The sequence below is a fragment of the Pleurodeles waltl genome, chromosome 8 (assembly GCF_031143425.1).
Source record: "Pleurodeles waltl isolate 20211129_DDA chromosome 8, aPleWal1.hap1.20221129, whole genome shotgun sequence".
Classification (NCBI taxonomy): Eukaryota; Metazoa; Chordata; class Amphibia; order Caudata; family Salamandridae; genus Pleurodeles; species Pleurodeles waltl.
This window is the reverse complement of record NC_090447.1, coordinates 518,384,042-518,406,163: the sequence shown is the minus strand read 5'-3', so window position 1 is coordinate 518,406,163 and position 22,122 is coordinate 518,384,042. Positions and strand designations below refer to the sequence as shown.

Here is a 22,122-nt window from a genome sequence, read left to right as displayed (position 1 = left end):
CGTACCTAGACCATATCTTTTACATACAACATTTCTTACTTCGGAAGGAGCTTTGAGCCACTTGTGCATGCAACCATTATTTCAGTAATTATTCTGATGTTTGTCAACTGAATGGCTCTTCACGAGACCAAGATGTCCTGTATTCAATATTACCCATTGTTTCACACTCGCTCGCATAGCTTCAGGAATTCTAAACATATTGTGCAAGTCACAGATGTTGTTGTATGTATCACATTAAGCATATAGAAATGTATCCAAACATTCCCTATCAGTTATCTGTGGACCACTGAGGTATAGGAATTGTAGTTGATATGATATTTTCAGTTAGTGTGACTGTGGTCTTATATTTTACTATGTAACACTAGTAAGTGGCCAAATGGAGTGCGCTCGTTAGAGGGCCGTGTAGACTGCAAGCCATATTTACATATTGCTTTGTGGTTTTCGCTGGTAAGTGAATACTTCTTGGTCTAGCTGCCCATTCATACCTAGACCATATCTTTTACATCTACAATGCTCTACTTATACAACTTTTTACTTAGGTTTATGCTGGCAGGCTGTAAAAATGTGCCTCCCTTCTACTTGTCAAAGTATGATATCCCTGGGACCTTATTATCTATACGAACAGTCGAGTGTAAAGTAACCATGTCCTTCCTTGTTAAATATCCCTCCAATTCCAATTGCTGCACATATACCATAGTTGTAAAATACGAGGATATACCCTCCCTGTATCAAAGTAGAGATTTATGTTTCTATATTCTGCGTACCAGAGCAGAGGGGTGGGGGTATAAGCTAACTGCTTGTCTTCACCCACTATCTGGGCCACTGTACCTACTCTGTCATCTCACTTATAATTCCAAAGTTATATATCACTCTTCATGTTATCACCTTAGGCAGCCAACTACAGACAGCTTCTTAAAACTAGATGCATGTATCACAACACTATCAACTCAATCTGTTAAATCCAAAACATATTCTACAGATGACTGTACAGTTCTTCATCCCCATTTCGTGCATGTGGTATTTTAGTTTTGAGCTGTTCTATAAATCTTGATTCTAAACATCTCAATTTCAACAGTCTATCACCCTGTCACTCACTTTCCCTTATGGTGGCTATTGCACAGTATCTCATGTGTCACCAGTCAGCTCTAGAATGGGTCCGAAAGTGTTTAGTCATGGCATAGTTCATATCTCTATTTTCCACTGCCCTAATATGTTCCAGTATTTGTTTTCTCAGTGGGAATATTGTGCTGCCTACATATCTCATCCCGCAGAGACAGTGAATGATGTGGGAGTCTCCAATGTTATCCTTTCCTTGATGGGAAAATCCTTAAATTCCCTTCTGTTGGACCCTATCCAACATGCCTTGCATTTATTGCAGAAAGCTAATCCTCTAGACTGTTTGTGCGGCCGATTAGACTTTTTAGTTGACTGAAAATGGCTATTTACCAGATAATCATTTAATGAGTGTGCTTTCCTATATGTGGCATCAGGCCTCGCTACCAATAAATTACAGATGTCTCGATCTTTCTTGATTAGATTCCAATATCCAAAGTATCCAAGATCAGATGACTAGCGCTCCCCCCATGAGCCTCGCCTCAGTGCCCCCACTGCAGGGATGGAAGTGGAATCGCTTCCCCTTCCACTCCCGTCCCCCTCTACCTCCTGTGGCGTCTGATGACATCAGCGCACAATTGCGCGCTGACCTCCTCAGTGGCCTGCCGTGCTTCCAGCATGGATTGGAGGAGAAATGCTTTTTCATTTCTCCTCCGATCACGTGGAGGGCCTGAGAAAGGCATCAAAGGAAAGGAAAGGCCTTTCCTTTCCTTTGATGTGTTTCTCAGCATTTCTGCTGCCCGATCGTGATACAATCGGGCAGCAGAAATGCCCACTAGACGCCAGGGAGGTTGGTCTAATATAATTAGGCCGATCTGCCCCCGGGGGGGCAGAAACCCGCTAGACACCAGGGACAATTTTTTTTAATGTTTGTGTATTTTTTCATATGTGGGGAGCAACCCCTTAGGCAAGGGTCGCTCCCTGGGGGGCAAATTTATTTTTAGGCCATTTGGGCAGATCGGTCTATTTTTATTAGGGGCAGATTGGCCTAGTTACTAGACACTAGGGATATATAAATTTTATGTTTACTTTTGTTTTTTATATATGGGGAGTGACCCCTTAGGGAAGGGTCGCTCCTCTGAGGGGGGCAAATTTATTTTAGGCCATTTCTGCTCCCCTTGGGGGCAGATCAGCCTATTTCTATTAGGCTGATCTGCCCCCGGGGGGGGGGCAGGCATTGGTGTGTGTGTATATGTGTGTTTTGTTTGGGGGGTCAGCCCCTTAGGCAAGGGTCGCTCCCCATGGGGGCACATTACTGCTGGCCATATCTGCCCCATCTCCCCCCAAGGGGGGCAGAAAGCCCACCAGAGAGCAGGGAAGATTTTTGTTCCAAAATAAGAGGGTAGTTGTATGGCCATAGCCCCACCCCAAATAAATGGGGCCAAAGTTGTTCTGCCCACTAGTGGGCAGATGGGACAATTACCCCTGATCCGCACTGTTGGGGGGGCAGAAAGTCTACTAGATGCCAGGGAATAAAAACAAATTGTGGGGTGGTGCCTACCAACCAGCATGGTTAAGCTCGCCCCCACACACTAAAACATCTTATCCCACGGCAAGCAAGAGGACATTTGATTATTTTGGGTTTCGGTTTTACATTTGGGTCATGAGAGCTTGGCTAACTCTCAAAATCGTCCCACTTGGAATGGTGAGGGCTGCACTTTTTGGACTTTGGGATGCTGCCATGTAGAAAAATCTACAAGACCTAGACACATCTGAAAACTAAACATCTGGGTGATTACAGGGCGTTGTGCTTCACTTGCACCCGCACCATTTTCTTACCCACAATGCCCTGCAAATCTCCAACTTTGCTGGAAATCACACATTTTTCCCACATTTTTGTGATTGAACCTTCCGGAATCTGCAGGAATCCCCAACATTCCTACCACCCAGCATTGTCTCATCTATAACGATAAAAATTCTGCTGCACTTGTCAGCCTCAAAATGTTTTTTTTCAAACTGCCCTTTTGGACCCGCTTTGGTTCCCCCTCAATTTTGAATTTTTTTTTGGCTTGTCCCTGTCACAGGCACTTGGCCGACCTACACAAGTGAGGTATCATTTTTACCAGGAGACTGAGGGGAACGTTGGGTGGTAGGAAATTTGTCCCGGTGCGGTGATCCCACACAGAAATGTGGGAATAATTTGATTTTTTTTTTTTAGCTAAATTTGAGGTTTGCTGAGGATTCTGGGTAAGAAAACATTGGGGGATCCACGCATGTCACACCTCCCTGGACTTCCTCGGGTGTCTAGTTTTCAGAAATGTCTGGGTTTGGTAGGTTTCCCTAGATGTCTGCTGAGTCCAGGACCAAAAACGCAGCTGCCCCTCCCCCTGCAAAAACAGGTAGTTTTGGTGTGCCACGGCGGACCGCGTCGCGATCTGAGCGTTCACTCGGGGTGCGTCTGTGGTTCCTGGCGGCCGGGTGTGCCGCGCCCCTTCTTTTCTCTGTTTCCTCGCACAAGGCCCCAAAGTGGGCATGGGGCCTCGGCGAGTCGTGGGCACGGCGCGCCCTCGATATTAGACGTAAGCACCTTCCCCCCAACCCCTCACTTACCTGGTACAGCCTGTTCCTTTCTTCTTTTCTTCTTTTTTCTCTTCTTTCTCCTTTTCCTCTTTTTCTTATTTTCACACTTAGCAGCCATGTTCTTCTTTCTCCCAGCATGCCTTTCTTTTTCCCTGCATGCCTTAGGACCCTTTTTCAAAATGGCGCCTTTTCTCTATATTCTCCTATGATTCTTTCCCAATCCAATATGGTGTCTTTCTTCTTCCTGTTGGTCATTTCCTGTTTTAGAGTATATAAGGTGTGTGATTCTTGTTCTTCTTGTGCTGCAACACTTCCTTTGGTGGTGATCTTCACTCCTGTTATTTTTTTTCTCCAGTTTTTTCCCTCGCTTGTTCCAGCTTCTTCCAGTATTGTTTTCTTGTTGGAAGACTTACCTTTTTGCTTCTTTTTTGTTACAGGGAGTTCCTGCTATAAAAGGTTTTTCCCTTTGGGGTTCTTCCTCTGGGACTCCTTCTGGAGGGCACGGACTGCCTTTTGGCGTTCCTTTGTCAGCAGCACCGTGGCTACCAGAAAGGGCAGCCCTTACCTTGGTCAAGGCAGAACCTACAAGAATCAAGACCACTCTGCAGTTCTAGTGGGCCAGAGACATAAACAACGAGTAGCCAGTGACAAGTTTTGTAATGGATAATTTTGAAGTGTCCACGTTGTGTTTTGGGGCATTTCCTGTTGCGGCGCTAGGCCTACCCACACAAGTGAGGTACCATTTTTATCGGGAGACTTGGGGGAACGCTGGTTGGAAGGAAATTTGTGGCTCCCCTCAGATTCCAGAACTTTCTGTCACCGAAATGTGCAGAAAAAGTGTTTTTGTGGCCAAAGTTTTAGGTTTGCAAAGGATTCTGGATAACAGAACCTGGCGAGAGCCCTGCAAGTCACCCCATCTTAGATTCCCCTAGGTGTCTAGCTTTCAAAAATGCGCAGGTTTTGGTAGGTTTCCCTAGGTGGCGGCTGAGCTAGAGGCCAAAATCCACAGCTAGGCACTTTGCAAAAAACAGGTCTGTTTTCTTTGGGAAAATGTGATGTGTCCACGTTGTGTTTTGGGGCATTTCCTGTCGCGGGCGCTAGGCCTACCCACACAAGTGAGGTACCATTTTTATTAGGAGACTTGGGGGAACGCTCGGTGGAAGGAAATTTGTGGCTTCTCTCAAATTCCAGAACTTTGTGTCACCGAAATGTGAGGGAAAAGGTGTTTTTTTGGCCAAATTTTGAGGTTTGCAAAGGATTCTGGGTAACAGAACCTGGTGAGAGCCCCACAAGTCAACCCATCCTGGATTCCCCTAGGTGTCTAGTTTTTAAAAATGTGCAGGTTTTGGTAGGTTTCCCTAGGTGCCGGCTGAGCTGGAGGCCAAAATCCACAACTAGGCACTTTGCAAAAAACAGGTATGTTTTCTTTGGGAAAATGTGATGTGTCCACGTTGTGTTTTGGGGCATTCCCTGTTGCGGGCACTAGGCCTACCCATACAAGTGAGGTACCATTTTTATCAGGAGACTTTGAAGAATGCTGGATGGAAGGAAATTGGTGGCTTCTCTCAGATTCCAGAACTTTCTGTCACCGAAATGTGAGGAAAAAGTGTTTTTTGGGCCAAATTTTGAAGTTTTGCAAAGGATTCTGGGTAACGGAACCTGGTGAGAGCCCCACAAGTCACCCCATCTTGGATTCCCCTAGGTGTTTAGTTTTCAAGAATGCACAGGTTTGGTGGGTTTCCCTAGGTGCCGGCTGAGCTAGAGGCCAAAATCTACAACTAGGCACACCAGATTTCAGTGTAAAAATGTGGTGTGTCCATGTTGCATTTCCTGTCACGAGCAGTAGGCCTACCCACGCAAGTGAACTACCATTTTTATCGGGAAACTTGGGGAACACAGAATAGCAAAACAAGTGTTATTGCCCTTTGTCTTTCTCTACATTTTTTCCTTCCAAATGTAAGACAGTGTGTAAAAAAGACGTCTACTCGAGAAATGCCATGTAATTCACATGATAGTATGGGCACCCCAGAATTCAGAGATGTGCAAACAACCACTGCTTCTCAACACCTTATCTTGTGCCCATTTTGGAAATACAAAGATTTTCTCGATACCTATTTTCACTCTTTATATTTCAGCAAATGAATTGCTGTATACCCTGTATAGAATGAAAACCCATTGCAAGGTGCAGCTCATGTATTGGCTCTTGGTACCTAGGGTCTTGATGAACCTACAAGCCCTATATATCCTCGCAACCAGAAGAGTCCAGCAGATGTAACGGTATATTGCTTTAAAAAATCTGACATCACAGGAAGAAGTTACAGGATAAAACGTGGAGAAAAATGGCTGTTTTACCTCTATTTCAATATTATTTTATTTCAGCTATTATTTTCTGTAGGGAAACCCTTGTAGGATCTACACAACTCACCCCTTACTGAATTCAGAATTTTGTTTACTTTTCAGAAATGTTTAGCTTTCTGGGATCCAGCATTGGTTTCACACCCATTTCTGTCACTAACTGGAAGGAGGCTGAAAGCACAAAAAATAGTAAAAATGGGGTGTGTCCCAGTAAAATGCCAACATTGTGTTGAAAAATGTGGTTTTCGGATTCAAGTCTGCCTGTTCCTGAAAGCTGGGAAGATGGTGATTTTAGCACTGCAAACCCTTTGTTGATGCGATTTTCAGGGGAAAAACCACAAGCCTTCTTCTGCAGCCCTTTTTCCCTTTTTGTTTAAAAAAAACAATCTTTTTGCTATATTTTGGCTAATTTCTTGGTCTTCTTCAGGGGAACCCACAAAGTCTGGGTACCTCCAGAAATCCCTAGGATGTTTGAAATAAAAGGACGCAAATTTGGCATGGGTATCTTATGTGGACAAAAAGCTATGAGGGCCTAAGCGCGAACTGCCCCAAACAGCCAAAAAAAGGCTTGCCATCTGAGGGGGAAAAGGCCTGGCAGCAAAGGGGTTAAAGTGAATATATAAAAATATAAAACATTGTTCGTGGTTCCAGTTTTTCTATTATTCTGTACTTCAGTAAGACGTTTGCATCAGATGAGGAGTAACTGCCAGGCGTCCATCGCAAAATTAAAATTAAAAGTGGTGGTGAGCTTTGCTTTGTATGTAACTAAAGTCAGTTTTTCAGTCAACCTCAGGTGGAGAAATGATTGAGATGTAGATTGTGGAGCCACCCGAATTCTTCGTCTGACTTTAGGCAATATCCAGATAGATTGTCATTTTTTCACTGAAATCCACAAATTCTGTGGACTGCTGGTAAGGTTTCCTTTATTAAACTCTTAAATTTAACACAGCCTAATAACTAATTCAATTACACATGATTTTCCCTGACTTGGCTGTGTTTCTCACTTTGCAGGATAGGAGCATTTAATTTCTTAGTATTCTGTTTGGCCTGTCATCCACTTCCTTTGTTTTTCAGCATGTCACGTACCAGTTGTTAATAATAGGTGTTTTCGGTGTTCTAGCTTTTCAGGATGACATTCTCATTCATGCAAATGAATCTGCATAACAAGATCTTAGAAAATGTTCTGTGATTTTTGAAGTCTTTGGGCTGACTGTAAGTGCAAGGAAAATTTGCTTTGGCACTAGGATGTGGAATATTTAGCTCATGTCATTTTCATCCATATATCAGACCAGAAATACTTATGTTACCCACAATGCCTCGCATCTGTGTGACCAAAATCACCTATTTAATTACGCCGTCTAGTTGAACTTGATGCCAAACGTATGATTTACTGTTTTAACAGAACGTGTAAAAGAATGTGTCCTGTTTAGGAAGAATAACGATCTAGTTGTATTGATCGTTTAAAAATGCATTACAGTGATGCTCTGACTTTTAAGCCATTGAAGGCAGATCAAATCTAATGATGAATTTATAAATAGGAAGAGACACCAGTGCTATACCTCGATACAATATCCGCAATTCTTTTGGTGTAAACAAGCAGCGTTGTGGACACTGGCGATTCAGTTTTTCTTTTGGTGATTTCATGTTTTTATTTTTTTTTGCATTTCGGTCCATAACTTTTTCCATTTTGACAAAACTTTCACCCTTTTACGGTTAAAGTCTGGGATTTTAAAGGCAAGAGTATGTTGGACAATGCTTCCAAAATAATTTGCTGTATAAATATGCATTTAGAAAACTGCTTTACATACTTCTGATGAGCATAATGAAAACTGCCCTATGTGATTTCTCCTAAAGGACAACAATTAGACGTGTGTGTTTGCACAACGGGGGCACTCATATTACAGATAAACAGTGGTCCTATAAACGAGATGTAACTTAGTTTGTAACCGAGTATCATTAGCAAGTTTCAAAACCGGTACTTATTACTTTTAAGCCAGAATGTAGGGGAGTAGTTCATATCAAATCTAAATTTGGAATTAAAAGAGAGGGCCAGAAAAATGAGGACTCCTGAAAAGTAGAGTCCAAGGAAGAATGTGTAAAAATGCTTTGTATAAATACAGGTGTATTTGCAGGCTTGGCTGTGTACGAAGTCCATCCCCAACACAGGCATAATGTGCCCAACATATGCTGTTTTCCTGTAAAGTATTAAGCAACATCCCAAAGACTCACCTACTACAGCCTTCACTCCCCTCTAAACAAACATGATGATGGATACCAGACGTTGTGGATTGTGTTCTGTGTTATTCAGAATTGTGTGGCGTGTGTTAAAAACACACAGTAGCCTTAATTTGTACACACACATAGTCCATTATAACAAAATTACTCTTGTTGAAAACGAGATGCTGGTCTGCACAGTGGTGGGAAAACATTTTAAAGCATTGTTGTTTTGACATTGCGTTGTCATTTCCACCATCCATAACTTGCCCTTTGTAGGCAGCTGTAAAACCTTTACAGTCCCAGCACATTCGGTAATTAAGCTCTCTGACTTGCAGTTTGATATCAGACATTTACCTGAGATTGATTCATGCCCATCCATGTGTGCAGATGGTCAGAGTGATGAGATGAGGAAGATGAGAGATAATGAACACGTTATACTTTTGGATTATGCATGGTTTGATGGCATGGTGCCTGTCTCATAGACGCACTGGAAACAAAGGAACGGTTTTGGAGCAAATTTCCAGATTCATAATCCAGCATTGACCCAAGAATTGCACTTTTCTTGGCAATGTGGCTGAAGGATTGTCTGAAGGAAACAGATTTTTTTTTTTACCGGTTCTAAGTTAATTGCTAATGAGAGTATGAAAGTTGTGTTTTCTAATTCTATCCACTCCTTTAGATAATCATGTGCTGAACTCTAATTGCCCAGATTATCAACCCACAGCACCTCTCTAAACTTATCCTCATCTTGTACCTTTCCTCCCCACTGCCGCCTCCTTCACTCTTACCTCCTTCACCCACTCTTTTGCTGCCTATGCTTCATACCTGCAGTTTCCATGCACACTTGCCTAACCTTCTGCTAAATTTACTCATCCCTTTTGCCTTCCACATGTGCGCCTCTCCGGCCTCCTGATCTCCTTTCTTCCAGTAATATCCATTTTCTCGCACACCACCATGTCAGATGCTTCCATTTTATCTTTTCCATGCGGCTCTATGCATAATTACTCCAACACCTTTAATCTTCGCTCCAACCTCCTTTCACCCCTTCTCTATCGGTTCCCCCATGACCTCACCCAGTCCCTCTCCTCTGTGATATATCTCTTTCCTACCACTGATCTTCTCTCGTGTCCTCACCCGCACCCTACTTTCTACATAACGTGTTCCCAATCTAACACCTCTCTGACCTTAAAAATATCCCCACTTACTCCTACTCTCTTTCTTGCCCTTCCTGCTCTCTCCACTCCTTGTCAAACTATATAACTTTCATATCTTCTATTGCCACCTTTCAGACATTTCAGTTCCTATGTGATCTTTTCTTTCCTCACTCCATCGCACACCCCTAACGTCCTTCACCAGGAAAAAAAGCAGAGGCAAGAATGCTGCCTGTTCTGTTCTCTGTGCAACCCTTCTCTTCCAAACTTCTCTTTTTTCTAGCCATTCTTTCTGCGCCTTGCCGTCAAAAACCTGTACCTCTACACTTTCTAACCCAGCATCATACTTTTTCACACAATTATCAAAACCTCAACTTACACCTCACCCTTTCCCATTAATCTGGTGAGTTCCCTTCTTGACCTCTTTGAGCAGGGAAAAAAGCCAATCCTTCATCCACCTCTTTGATGTCTACCTTTTCCCGCACCTCTATTTATCTTTTTTCCAGTTGTTCACCCCCTTAATAATCCATACCCTTCCCTCACCCACTATCATCTCTCTCTCTGTCTTGCTGTATCCCTTCACATACCACCTCACATGACCCGCCTGCTTCTCAACACTTGCTCAATGGGCTAGAACCAACTAAACATCTTCGATCTGATGCTTAACTAGTACTAAAACAAGTAATTTCACTAGTACCCCCTCTCCCAAGATATTGAATCCTGACACTAAACTGTCAGAGGATAGCCAAAAAAACACTAGCGGATGTTTAAAAAAAATGTTGAACAACTACCGTTGTTCAAGGCATCATGACATACTGCAAATATCTTCTAGTCTGCTACTCACCCACAACTACTTTCTTGTGTCCATTTTTGCTGCTGTACAGACCATCGTCAAACAACTGAATTTTTGTCAATGCTTACTGGACTCTATTACCAACATCTCATAAACTATTCCTACCTCTGCTTCTGGAATGACCTGAATATCTAGTTTGAACAAACTTCTCTTACACAGACAATTACAATTGTGGCAAACCTGCAAGCTTTCAACTTTATTCAATTCATCACTAGGCCACAAATCACACATTACAGGGCACTCTCTCAATGCAATCTTCTGCTTTCCTTGACTTATCAAGGTACCAGGAAAACTACCTATCCTCTGAATTGATTACCATCTCCTCTCTTGCACACTCAAGCTTCTTACACGAGCAAATGCTACAACAATTCTTGTAATTATTTTTATTGATTACATCAACATATAACACAACTGATTACCACTTAAGATCCTCGAAGCACCAGCTCAACATCGACCATGTATTACAGAAACCACCGGGCTCACGTTCAGTACAGAACTCAGCTCCCACCCCAGACCACACAGATGCTGACAATGCCCATCTCTTATTTCACAGCAATGTACTCAGTCCACAGTAAGTTTTCCATGTTTCCCAAATCTTGGACCATTTCTTATGGCAGCCTCTACCTTCATAAATTAGCTTTTAGTCAAACATGCACCAATCCATGTCCGCATTCCATATTCCTAGCAATGTTTCATTTTGCTACTGTCCATCCCAAATTCACCTACAGTCTAGAGTATTTTGGAATCTAATCATCTCCCCAGATACCTAATATATACATGTTATGTCATGATTGTGATCAAATTACCCAGTACCTGACCCATTCAGTCTTGTATTTCTTCCCTGTAGTGCTGCATCTCTGGGCATGCCCATAATGTGTGAAGAAGGAACCTGGCTTTGTGCAATCCCTGAGACAACTGCTTGATTCAGTCCTTCCCATTCTCAGTTGCCTCGTTCTGGATCAGTATGGCCTGTGCAGGATATGCAGCTGTATCCATTGGAAACCAGACTGGATTGGCACTTCTTTTGGGACTGCCAGAGCTTCTGTCCATTCCTCCTCCTTCATGTCCCCCACATCCACCTCCCGTCTTTCCTTCAATGACTGCCTGTTATCAGTCGAGTTGTCTAAGTATCCTGTCCTCCAGTGGGGATGATTCTGCAAGATTGGTGCCCATTTGTTTGTGGGACTCTAGTAAGTGTCTGACTTGCATGTATTTATACTGTTTCACTTCTGGCATTTGCTACTCTTTCCAGAGTGGGTTAAAGAAATTAGTTTCCAGTCTGGCCAGATATCACCCAGCTTAGCTATGCCTATGTTGCAACCTCTTTGCCTCACTAAGGTGCTTAGTTCTGATAGGGCATCACTGCCCCACAGGGGAACTTTCTTCATGAGGGTTCCCTCCCAACCAAAAACTTTGTGACTTCATTCCATATTACTTCAAAAGTTTGGATATGTGCCAGCAGATCTCTGGGTGGTCGACACTTGTACAGTGCAGCTGGGTTACCCCTGTGTCCCATTGCATGTCTGTCTATTCAGATCATCAGCTCATCTTTGGGTGCGAATGTCCAATCATTTCTAATTATCCACTGTGTGACCCAGTAGTATCTTCTAGTTGCAGGAAGTGCTATACCCCTGTTGTAAACTTCCCTAGTCAGTTTGGTTAGGGCTATGTGCTGGGCCATGCCCCAACAATTTTGACCTTGCCTACATGCAAACTGTGGAACATGCTTCATCTATCTGATCTTCTGGTTAAAAAAAAATCAATCTGCTGTACAGTTGGTAGATGAAGCCAGAAATTCAAGCAACAAAATCTAACTTCATCGACTCAAATGTCTCTACAAACCTCCTGATGCAAAATGACTACATGAATCAAACAGGATCTCCAAACCCAAATGCCTTCCGAGTTACCCTTTAAATCTTCACAGAAGTTTGCATCCTGTAGTGCACAACTCCCAAATATGTCCACTCTTAAGCGTTCTGTTACTGCTTCACCGACAACCTTTACGCAAAAGCAGAGAAGCTAGAACTAAACATAATGAATAAGATGCCAGCTGCCTAACCCCTCAAGCGCAAGAGAATTACCCTGACCTTACTTTTAGATAGCTGTCTGCCACAAACCTTCGAAAAAATGTTACTCGTTGCTCTACCATCCTACTGTTGCCAACAACTTCCATCCATTCTCCACCTTTGTCTCAGACCTCAAGATCTCATGCATATGCCCACTCTTTAAGGGGAACAATCTAGGTCCAGCAGACCCAGGCAACTATATATCAATCTCTATTGGACCATTCCTAAGAAAACGTATAGAAATAGCTCCGTTCACTCTGATTTGTGACTATGTAGAATTTAAAAAACTTCCTCTGAAATTAACAAATTGGGTTTGACCCTGGTAGAGGTACTGAATCTATTCTTATTTCTTTTTAGAACAAGTGAAATAGTCACCACATTACCATTGGAGTTGTCTGCCACATTTAACAAAGTTGACTACCACTTTCTTCCAGAGAGTGTAGCGGAACTTAACATCAACTGAAGCTTTATTCACTGGATCTCCTCCTATCTAGCGATCTGATCCAGCATATTCTTTCTGCCTCACACATAACTTTTTAGCATTTATATTTTCATACCTCAAAGTTCGATTATCTGCCACTTCTCTTCAACATATAGCTCAGCTCACTGCCACATCTCATCCAATCCTTCTGCCTGACCTGCCTCAGTTAAGCTAATGACACTAACATATTAAACCTGGAAAACCAGAGCGAGCTTGACACCCGGGGTTTAGCCGACTGCCAGCAAGCTACCGATCAAATGAATGCTTTTAGCTTAACTCTCCCAAAGCAGGGATCCTGAGAAGCAGAAATGGGAAGAACTGTCATCCTTCAACCATTGAGCCCCAGGAACTTGGAGTGTCACCTGCAATGCTGACACAGATGACAAACCTCAGAATAATCATGAAATGCTGCCTATTTCTCATCCCCAAGTAATCCAGGTCACAGTAAGTGCCTGCTGTGCCATGCATACTTTACTTAAATGTTATTGCATTTAGGCATCCACAGTATTAGATTCACATGCTTGAATCATTCCCATTATCAGACTTGGGAATCTGTGGTCTTTTCACATAGCATTAAACAGTATTACAAAACATCTAGAGATAAAATTGTTATTTAGCAGCATTGGATGCTACCTAAAATGTAGCTAATCAAGTGAATATGCTGAGCACTCCATTCTGCATAAAGGCCAGCATAGCTCAGATTTCTACTGCAGGTTGTGTATGAGACAGTGCTTCGACAGAGCTGTTTTCTATCAAAAATAGTTAAAGATATTGATTTGCACCTTTACTGAATATCTTGTGTTCAGATCCAGTTTCAGCTTGAACTGCTGGGGAATTTCCTGGGCCAAGGCAGACAAATTTACACTGTCACTGAAACTCCAGTGAAAAAAATCTCTCTTTAGGATGTACTCTATGTTAGAAATGGGGTCTTTAGTTGACAGCCAGGTTACCCCCTGTTCAAGCAAGGACCCTCACTCTAGTCAGGGTAAAAGAGAATCACCCTCAGCTAACCCCTGCTTACCCCCTTGGTAGCTTGGCAGAGCAGTAGGCTTAACTTCAGAGTGCTTGGTGTAAAGTATTTGTACCAACACACACAGTAACTTAATGAAAACACTACAAAATTACACAACAAAGATGTAGAAAAATAGGACATATTTATCTAAACAAAACAAGACCAAAACAACAAAAATCGGACATACACAAGTCAAGTTATTAATTTTTAAAGGTTAAACTCAAAAATAGCACTTAGAAACACAAAATGCTTTGATGAGGTGTTAACACGGCGTCGTAACGGAGTCGTTCCCAACAATCTGACACCAGCGGCGCCAGACTCTGAGTTGCGTAGACCCCCAGGTATAGTACCTTTGGTAAAGAGTGAAAACAAGCTGATGCGCGAAGACTGGGATCGCGGCGTCTGTGCAAAATGTTGAATCCACGCACTTCGAGCGGCGTCGGTCACGACTTGGTGCAGCGACTTCCACGGAGTTGCGGACTTCGGCGGGGCTGCAGCGATGACGGGCCTGCGAAGGTCGTCGCGTTCCAGCTAAGATCACGGAGTCGGGTGCAGGCGGCGTCATCGGATTCAGCAGCGGCATCAGTCCGAAGTCGATTTCCTTGAATTTCCACCAGCTTTCCTTTCAAGGGCCCAGGGACTGAATAGGGCACCACTTGTCAGAGCAGGAGTCTCTCCAGAGACTCCAGGTGCTGGCAGAGTGAAGTCCTTGCTGTCCCTGAGACTTCAAACAACAGGAGGCAAGATCTAATTCAAGCCCTTGGAGATTTCTTCACAAGATGGAAGGCACACAAAGCCCAGTCTTTGCCCTCTTACTCTGGCAGAAGTAGCAACTGCAGGATAGCTCCACAAAGCACAGTCACAGGCAGGGCAGCACTTCTCCTCAGCTCTTCTCCAGGCAGAGGTTCCTCTTGATGTCCAGAAGTGATCTAAAGTCTGTGGCTTTGGGTTCCCTTCTTATACCCAATTTCTCCTTTGAAGTAGGCCTACTTCAAAGTAAAGTTTCTTTTGAATATGAAATCCTGCCTTGCCCAGGCCAGGCCCCAGACACTCACCAGGGGGTCGGAGACTGCATTGTGTGCGGCCAGGCACAGCCCTTTCAGGTGTAAGTGACCACCCCTCCCTCCTAGCACAGATGGCTCATCAGGATATGCAGACTACACCCCTTCTACTTTTGTGTCACTGTCTAGTGTGAGGTGCAACCAGCCCAACTGTCAAACTGACCAAGACAGGGAATCCACAAACAGGCAGAGTCACAGAAATGGTATAAGCAAGAAAATGCTCACTTTCTAAAAGTGGCATTTTCAAACACACAATCTTAAAATCAACCTTACTAAAAGATGTATTTTTAAATTGTGAGCTCAGAGACCCCAAACTCCACCCGCTCCCAAAGGGAATCTACACTTTAATCAGATTTAAAGGTAGACCCCATGTTAACCTATGAGAGGGACAGGCCTTGCAACAGTGAAAAACAAATTTAGCAATGTGCCACTGTCAGGACATATAAAACACATTACTATATGTCCTACCTTAACCATACACTGCACCCTGCCCTTGGGGCTACCTAGGGCCTACCTTAGGGGTGCCTTACATGTAAGAAGAGGGAAGGTTTAGGCCTGGCAAGTGGGTACACTTGCCAAGTCGAATTTGCAGTTAAAACTGCACACACAGACACTGCAGTGGCAGGTCTGAGACATGATTACAGAGCTACTTGTGTGGGTGGCACAACTAGTGCTGCAGGCCCACTTGTAGCATTTGATTTACAGGCCCTGGCACCTGTAGTGCACTTTACTAGGGACTTACTATTAAATCAAATATGCCAATCATGGATAAACCAATCACATACAATTTACACAGAGAGCATATGCACTTTAGCACTGGTTAGCGGTGGTAAAGTGCTCAGAGTTCAAAAGCCAACAGCAACAGGTCATAAAAAATAGGAGGCAGGAGGTTAAAAGATTGGGGATGACCCTGCATAAGCAAACAAGTCCAACACTCGACTTATGGCCTAAATGAGATGTATACCAATGATCTGCATTTAGAATACTTTTACTGCCACCAAATGCACCGTACACTGGAGTGTATGATATGTCAGATGTTTCAACCCTAAACTCTTCAAGATAGGAAGGGTTGTTTATTATCAGGTTTATGGATGACTCTATAATGATCTCTAGTCTTCAGGGGATGATTTATTGTGAAATGTGCCATCTTCCACTTGCACCAGAATTGTGCAAATATTAAAGCATATTAAGATGTGACAGTTGAGCCATAATAAACAAACCACCTCATAAACAAGTAGCCTTAAAATTGCTTGGCAGGAGAAACAACCTCATTCTCCTCAAGGTCTTCTGAAATAACACCTGCAATTGTGTTGGGAATGCCATAAATCAAAGTGGTGATTAGAGCTGCTTCTGTTTGGGGTTTTTACTTATTCGACTAAATTTAATACAAAAAATCAAGAACATCTCAGACTGAAAACACCTACACATCCATTTACATGTCCACATCGTAAGAGCCCCACTAGATCTCCATTGGCTTTATGTTGCTACATGCTCAGTCTCAGGTCTCTTTGAATCTTCTATAGGGCCATCCATGCCAAATGTCCTCCTTCCATCAATGGAAAACAACACATACAGTCTCAGATAAGAACTCTCCATTCTAGAGTTTTAGGCCAGTTAACTAGCCATTGTCCCAAGAAGTTCTTCTTCATACAAGCAACACTACTCTGAAATACTGTTGCAGCTAAGACTCAAAACATCTTAGGCCAACTGGAATTAAGGAAGGCAGTCAAGACTATGCTCTTCTCAAGTTGAGACGAGTCCTTATTGAACAGATAGAACAACTTTCCATCATTCAAAAGAAGTGGACAGTAGAGAACTCAGAATGATTCCCAGCCAAAACTGGAGTAGATCACTTAAGAAGGCTAGGCACAAGCACATGCCTAGCTATCATTATCTCTTTTTGCTGCCCTCTACAAATGAGTGAAACTACACATTCACTATTCCATATGTCTCCATACTACTCCTTTGCATACACAACACCAAAACACTGCACACACAAGTCACTCATTATTCATACATTTCTCTCCATCCATATAACAATTAGTAAGCTTAAGCACACTCTCACTCCTTTTTCACTTCACTGCATGACACAGCACAGCGACAAATTCAAGAGGGCGACTCATATCCTCACACACATCAAAACACTATTTAAATATGTCATATGACAGACTCTTCCATTCGAGCAGTTCAATGCTGTACCATGCGATCTATGTACAAATGCGCTTTGAAACTTCGTCTGTGGTATGAAGCACTGTATAATGCAATGCAATGCACTTTTGCCCATGAACGTTGCTTGGTGTGACCGTAACTAAATACCATGCTTGTCAGGAGTTCTGTTGACTATGAATAGGTTGCAATGCTAGCTTTGTCAAACAAATGTCGGGTGCACTGATTGTCGGGCAAACCATTGCAACCCGTCCCTTTGTTCTTGCTTTGCTCTCGGGCAGGGCAGTAGATGGCTGATTTAGGGCTTTAAATAACCTGCCTTTAGACCATAGAGATTTTTTCTGCTAACATTGCTTTTTGAAGTGGGTGGAATTCAGATTCATAATTCATGCTACTGCTCAAAGCATTATCTAATGATTGCTGATATTTTCTTCAGAGAAGTGTTTCTTATAAATATTGCGAGAAACAACGGGGTTAAACTCGCTTCAAAGGAGATGAGAAAGCCATCTGCATTGTTGTACTGTAAAACATTATGGCTTGCTTTGTACAAACCCGATTCCAATGACTCTTAGAACGAGGAAACTAAATACTCAAGAATTACATATATTGGGGGTGTCAAGAGCTTGAAAAAGATACTTTTCGAAACTTAAACAGTGGTGGGCAGATTATTAAATCAGAATCAACTAGCAAACGTATATACTTTTACACAGCAGCCAAAAAATGTAGCAACCCCCATAAAGAACCAGAGTGGGTGATACTTTTGGTGTTTGTTATCAGGGTGACCCGACTGCGCCAGAGGGAAGCCATTCGAGACCCCCAGCTAAAGAGTCTTCGAGGGATGGCACAAGTGCGTTCCACACTCGTCAGAAGTCGGAGGTATGAACTGCTTAAAAGACAATACTGTTTTTAATGTTGTGCAAGCTGTATGGAATAGTAAGTTTGGGTGCTGCTCCTTTACATGTCTTCTTGCTGTATACTGCAAGAAATATAATGTCCTTCGTAATCTCTTGCGAATTAGGTTCACCCATTTTTGTTTATATGCTATTGTAACGCATAGATATACAATTCCTATGTCATGTCTCAAATAGCAGGTTTCAAATCCTATCAAAAGCATCACATTTGAACTTCACGTTACTGATTCCCTGAAGCTTCTTCCTCAGAAAAGGCTTATTTTTTAAATAGATTGTCATAAACTCCAAATACGTTAGTGCTTTATTGAGATGTCTTTGGTTAAATAAGAAACACTGTATTTTTCCCAAGAAAGACGTAACCAGTCTGTCGTCTCTTATTTTTCAGTCCTTCTAACTTGTTACTTTCTGTTGCTTGCTCACTGAAAGGGTGCAGTTTATCATGAAATCCACGGGGAGGATGGATCGTCATCGAAAGAAAATAGACATATATATAGTGACACTGTGCCCAGAAGAGTTGGAAGCTTTTACAGAGGTAAATTTGACCTATCGTCCCACATTTACTTATGGCTATGCATTAAAGTGATTTGGTTATTTTAGAATGTGGGGCAATAGAATTTCTTGCATGTTGTTGACACTCATGTCTTTGTAGAGCCAAACCTTCAAATAAACCTATCGTCTATTTTTAGGCTCCAATTTTCAACACACCACACATAATTACAAGGTGTTTTGCTGATTTTTTACGCTTTTGGTTATTATCTTGATTTGATATGGCGCTTGCATTGAAATGAAGCCGATATTGAAAGGCTCAACCGTGCAATATATTTTTAGAGATATTTACATTGAATTAAAAGCGCCATTGGCCTATTTCTCATGTATTGCATTCTGCTATCTGTTTTTTTTTCCTGTTTATCAAGTCAGTGATTATATCCGTTTTTTAATACTATCTGAAGGGATGATAAATTATGCCGTAAACTTGTCAAAGAAGTGAAGCCATTGAATGCACAGTGGCCTTTGTAATGAGTCAATTTGTTTCTACAAATGTCATAATGGCTTCAGTGGTAACTGTGATGGGGTCGTCTAAAGGTTTTACCAGCAATTATTCTTTCTCTATTAGGAGTCTACTGAGCCCTATTAACGTTTGATGTCACATGGTATTTGTAGGAAATTACCCTCTTTTTGGCATGGTTACCCCTACTTTTTTGCCTGCTCTCCGTGTGCTCTGACTGTATTCACTGGGATCCTGATAACCAGGATGCCAGGGACTGTGCTTTCCACCTCTAAATTTGGTTGCTCAGGACTTAGCACACCCCAAAATTGGCATACTGGTGCCCCCATATATGCCCCTGGTATATGGTACTTAGGGTCCCAGGGCATGGGGGCACCAGTGGTTCCCCATTGGCTGCAGCATGTATTGTGCCACCCATGGGAGCCCATGCAAAATGTGTCTGCAGGCCTACCATTGCAGCATGCGTGAAAAGGTGCATGCACCTTTTCACTACAGGTCACTGCAAGTCACCCCTATAGCAGACCCTCCAAGCCCAGAGGGCAGGGTGCAGGTACCTATGTGTGAGGGCACCCCCACATGAGCAGAGGTGCCTCTACGAACTCCATTTCCATTTCCCTGGACTTGGTAAGTGTGGGGAAGCCATGTTACCCGTGTACTGGACACAGGTCGCTCCCTGTGTCCAGCTACATAATGGTAACTCCGAACCTGGGCATGTTTGGTATCAAACATGTAGGAATCATACCCCAATACTGTTGCCAGCATTGGTTGTATGATTCCATGCACTCCTGGGGCTCGTTAGAGGACCCCCAGCATTGTTCCTACCAGCTTCTGGGGTTTTCTGGGCAGCCTGCACTGCTGCCCCCCCCTCGGACAGGTTTCTGCCCTCGTGCTGCTTGATCAGCTCAAGCAGAGGAAGGCAAAACAAAGGATTTCCTTTGGGCGAGGGAGGCAACACCCTCTCCCTTTGGAAATGGGTGTTACATGGCGTGGGAGGGGTAGCCTCCCCAAGCAACCGGTATGCTTTGAAGGGCATATTTGGTTCCCTCCTTGCATAAACCGGTTTGCACCAGTCCAGGGACCCTGTCCCTGCTCTGCTGCCAAACTAGACAATGGAAAGGGGAGTGACCACTCCCCTGTCCATGACCACCCCAGGGGTGGTGCCCAGAGCTCTTCCAGGTGGCACCTTGATTCTGCCATCTTGAATCCAAGGTGGTCAGAGGCCCCTGGGAGCATCTGACTGACCAGGTCAGGCAGGTGACGTCATAGCCCCCTCCTGATAGGTGGTCACCCTGCTAAGTGACCAATCCCCCTTCCTGGGCTGTTTAGGGTCTCCCTCCCAGGTGGGTTTTCAGATTCGACATGCAAGATTCCAGCAGGACCGTTCTGCATTGTTTACTTAATCTTCTGGCCACTGGGACTGCAACTGGACCCCCCCCAAGAACCGACAATCTGCAACTCCAGCAACAACTCTGCTTTGCAACATTGTTTCTCTGGCTCCTTCCAGCAACTGCAACATTTCCCTGGATGTGTATTCTCTGAGGGCCATGTGTCATCAGCCTGCAGAAGAAGCAAGAAGGAAGCTACCTTGGAGTGAAGGAGTCACTCCTCTGCATCCGCAAGCACCAACTGCAACGACGACCGGCTGCGTAGATCTTCTCTCCTCTGGAACTGCGTGGATCCTAAATCACAGGTGGTGGTCTGGAGTGATCCTCTTGGTCCTCTCTACCATCTGTCTAACTTGGGAGATGGTAAGACCTTGCCTGTCCTTGCAGAACAGTGCCCCTGTGCACTGCGACCCTTGCAGCTACCAAGGTGTGTTTGTTCCTCCTCCAAGGGATCTTCAGGCTCCGTGTAGCCTCAGCCTCCAACACTCTTCTCTGCAAAGCAGTCTCCTGCCTGCTGCTCCAGCGACTTGGGACTCCTCTTCAGGTGCGCTGAGTGGGCTCAGTGGGACTTCTGTGCCTGCTGCCTGTGGGTCCCTGTGGGGGATGCCTCCTCTTCTTGTGACTCTCCCAGTCCTTTTCCATAGTTCTCCTGTGGGTTTCGGAAAAAAACAGGTACTTACCTCTTCTCTCCTGGTCTCTGGGGGGCACCCTGGTACTTACCTTTTGGGGTTCCTAGTTCCTCCAGCTCTTCTCTACCGATTCCACCTTCCTTGGGTGGGGGACTGCCTTTCACATTCCACTTACTTAGTATATGGTTTGATCTCCCCCTAAGGCTTTCACTATTTCCTATTGTTTTACTATTTGCTGTTGCTTTCTATGCTAATCACTGACTTATTATGTGTATATAATAGCGTGTTTACTCACCTCCTCGTGGAGTATTGCCTATACAGCATTTTAGTATTTGTGTTACTACAATAAAATACCTTTATTTTTGTAACACTGTGTGGTTCTTTCATGTGTGTAAGTGCTGTGTGACTGTAGTTGTATTGCATAAGCTTTGCATGGCTCCTAGATAAGTCATGGCTGCTCATCCACAGCTACCTCTAGAGAGCCCTGGCTTCCTAGACACTTTCTAAACCTCACTAATAGGGGAGACTTGGACCTGGTATAAGGTGATAACACCATAGGTACTCACCACACACCAGGCCAGCTTCCTACAGTATTGAAATGCTTTTAGGGTGCACAGCCATCCTGACAAAAGCGGGATCTTGGCCAGGTTTCAGTAATATAAGACTACTGGTTGCTAGAAGATGGGATGGCAGAAGCAGGGATGGTACTTGAAGGTAGAATAGGTGAGCTTCAGGGACCTTGAGGAGATCGATGAGATCCATCCACAAATGGATACTAGAAGATTCGGAACTAGAAACTTTTATGCAGTCTGCCTAAGGAAGCTGTATTGAAGGGAGGCAAGACCTTATTTGTGATGTTAACACTAGTTGCATAGAACTGCCAGTAAGTGTACAAACATAAAGAAGTAAGCCAACATATTGTAAGTAGCGCACTCCAGTATAAGCTGACTTGTTTAATTTTGATGTGTGTGCGCATGTGTAACCCACGCTGTCAGAACCGGATTGGTCCTCATAGTGTGGGTAAACACCGTAGGCCCCAGACAAACACTATCCTTGTGTGTTAAGAGGACCTGCCCCTGTAGTGTGTTTAGGTAATTTCGTGCAAGTGTATTTAAAAAAAACTAAAAGTGTAGTTATATTTGCATCGGTCCCGTTATAACCTTCCCTGTTATCAAAGCGCTTGTGGAATTGGAATA

At 43.5% G+C, this 22,122-nt stretch overlaps 1 protein-coding gene across 9 annotated transcripts in view; it reads left to right on the top strand.

Moving 5' to 3' along the window:
* CDKL5 (cyclin dependent kinase like 5) overlaps positions 1 to 22,122 on the top strand; it is a 1,213,679-nt gene that overhangs the window by 1,097,667 nt on the left and 93,890 nt on the right. For all 9 annotated transcript variants that reach the window (XM_069204517.1, XM_069204511.1, XM_069204514.1 and 6 more), the window contains exons 14-15: positions 17,773 to 17,871; positions 18,333 to 18,438. In XM_069204517.1, the coding sequence (XP_069060618.1) occupies positions 17,773 to 17,871; positions 18,333 to 18,438 (205 nt within the window). The remainder of the gene's footprint in view (positions 1 to 17,772; positions 17,872 to 18,332; positions 18,439 to 22,122) is intronic.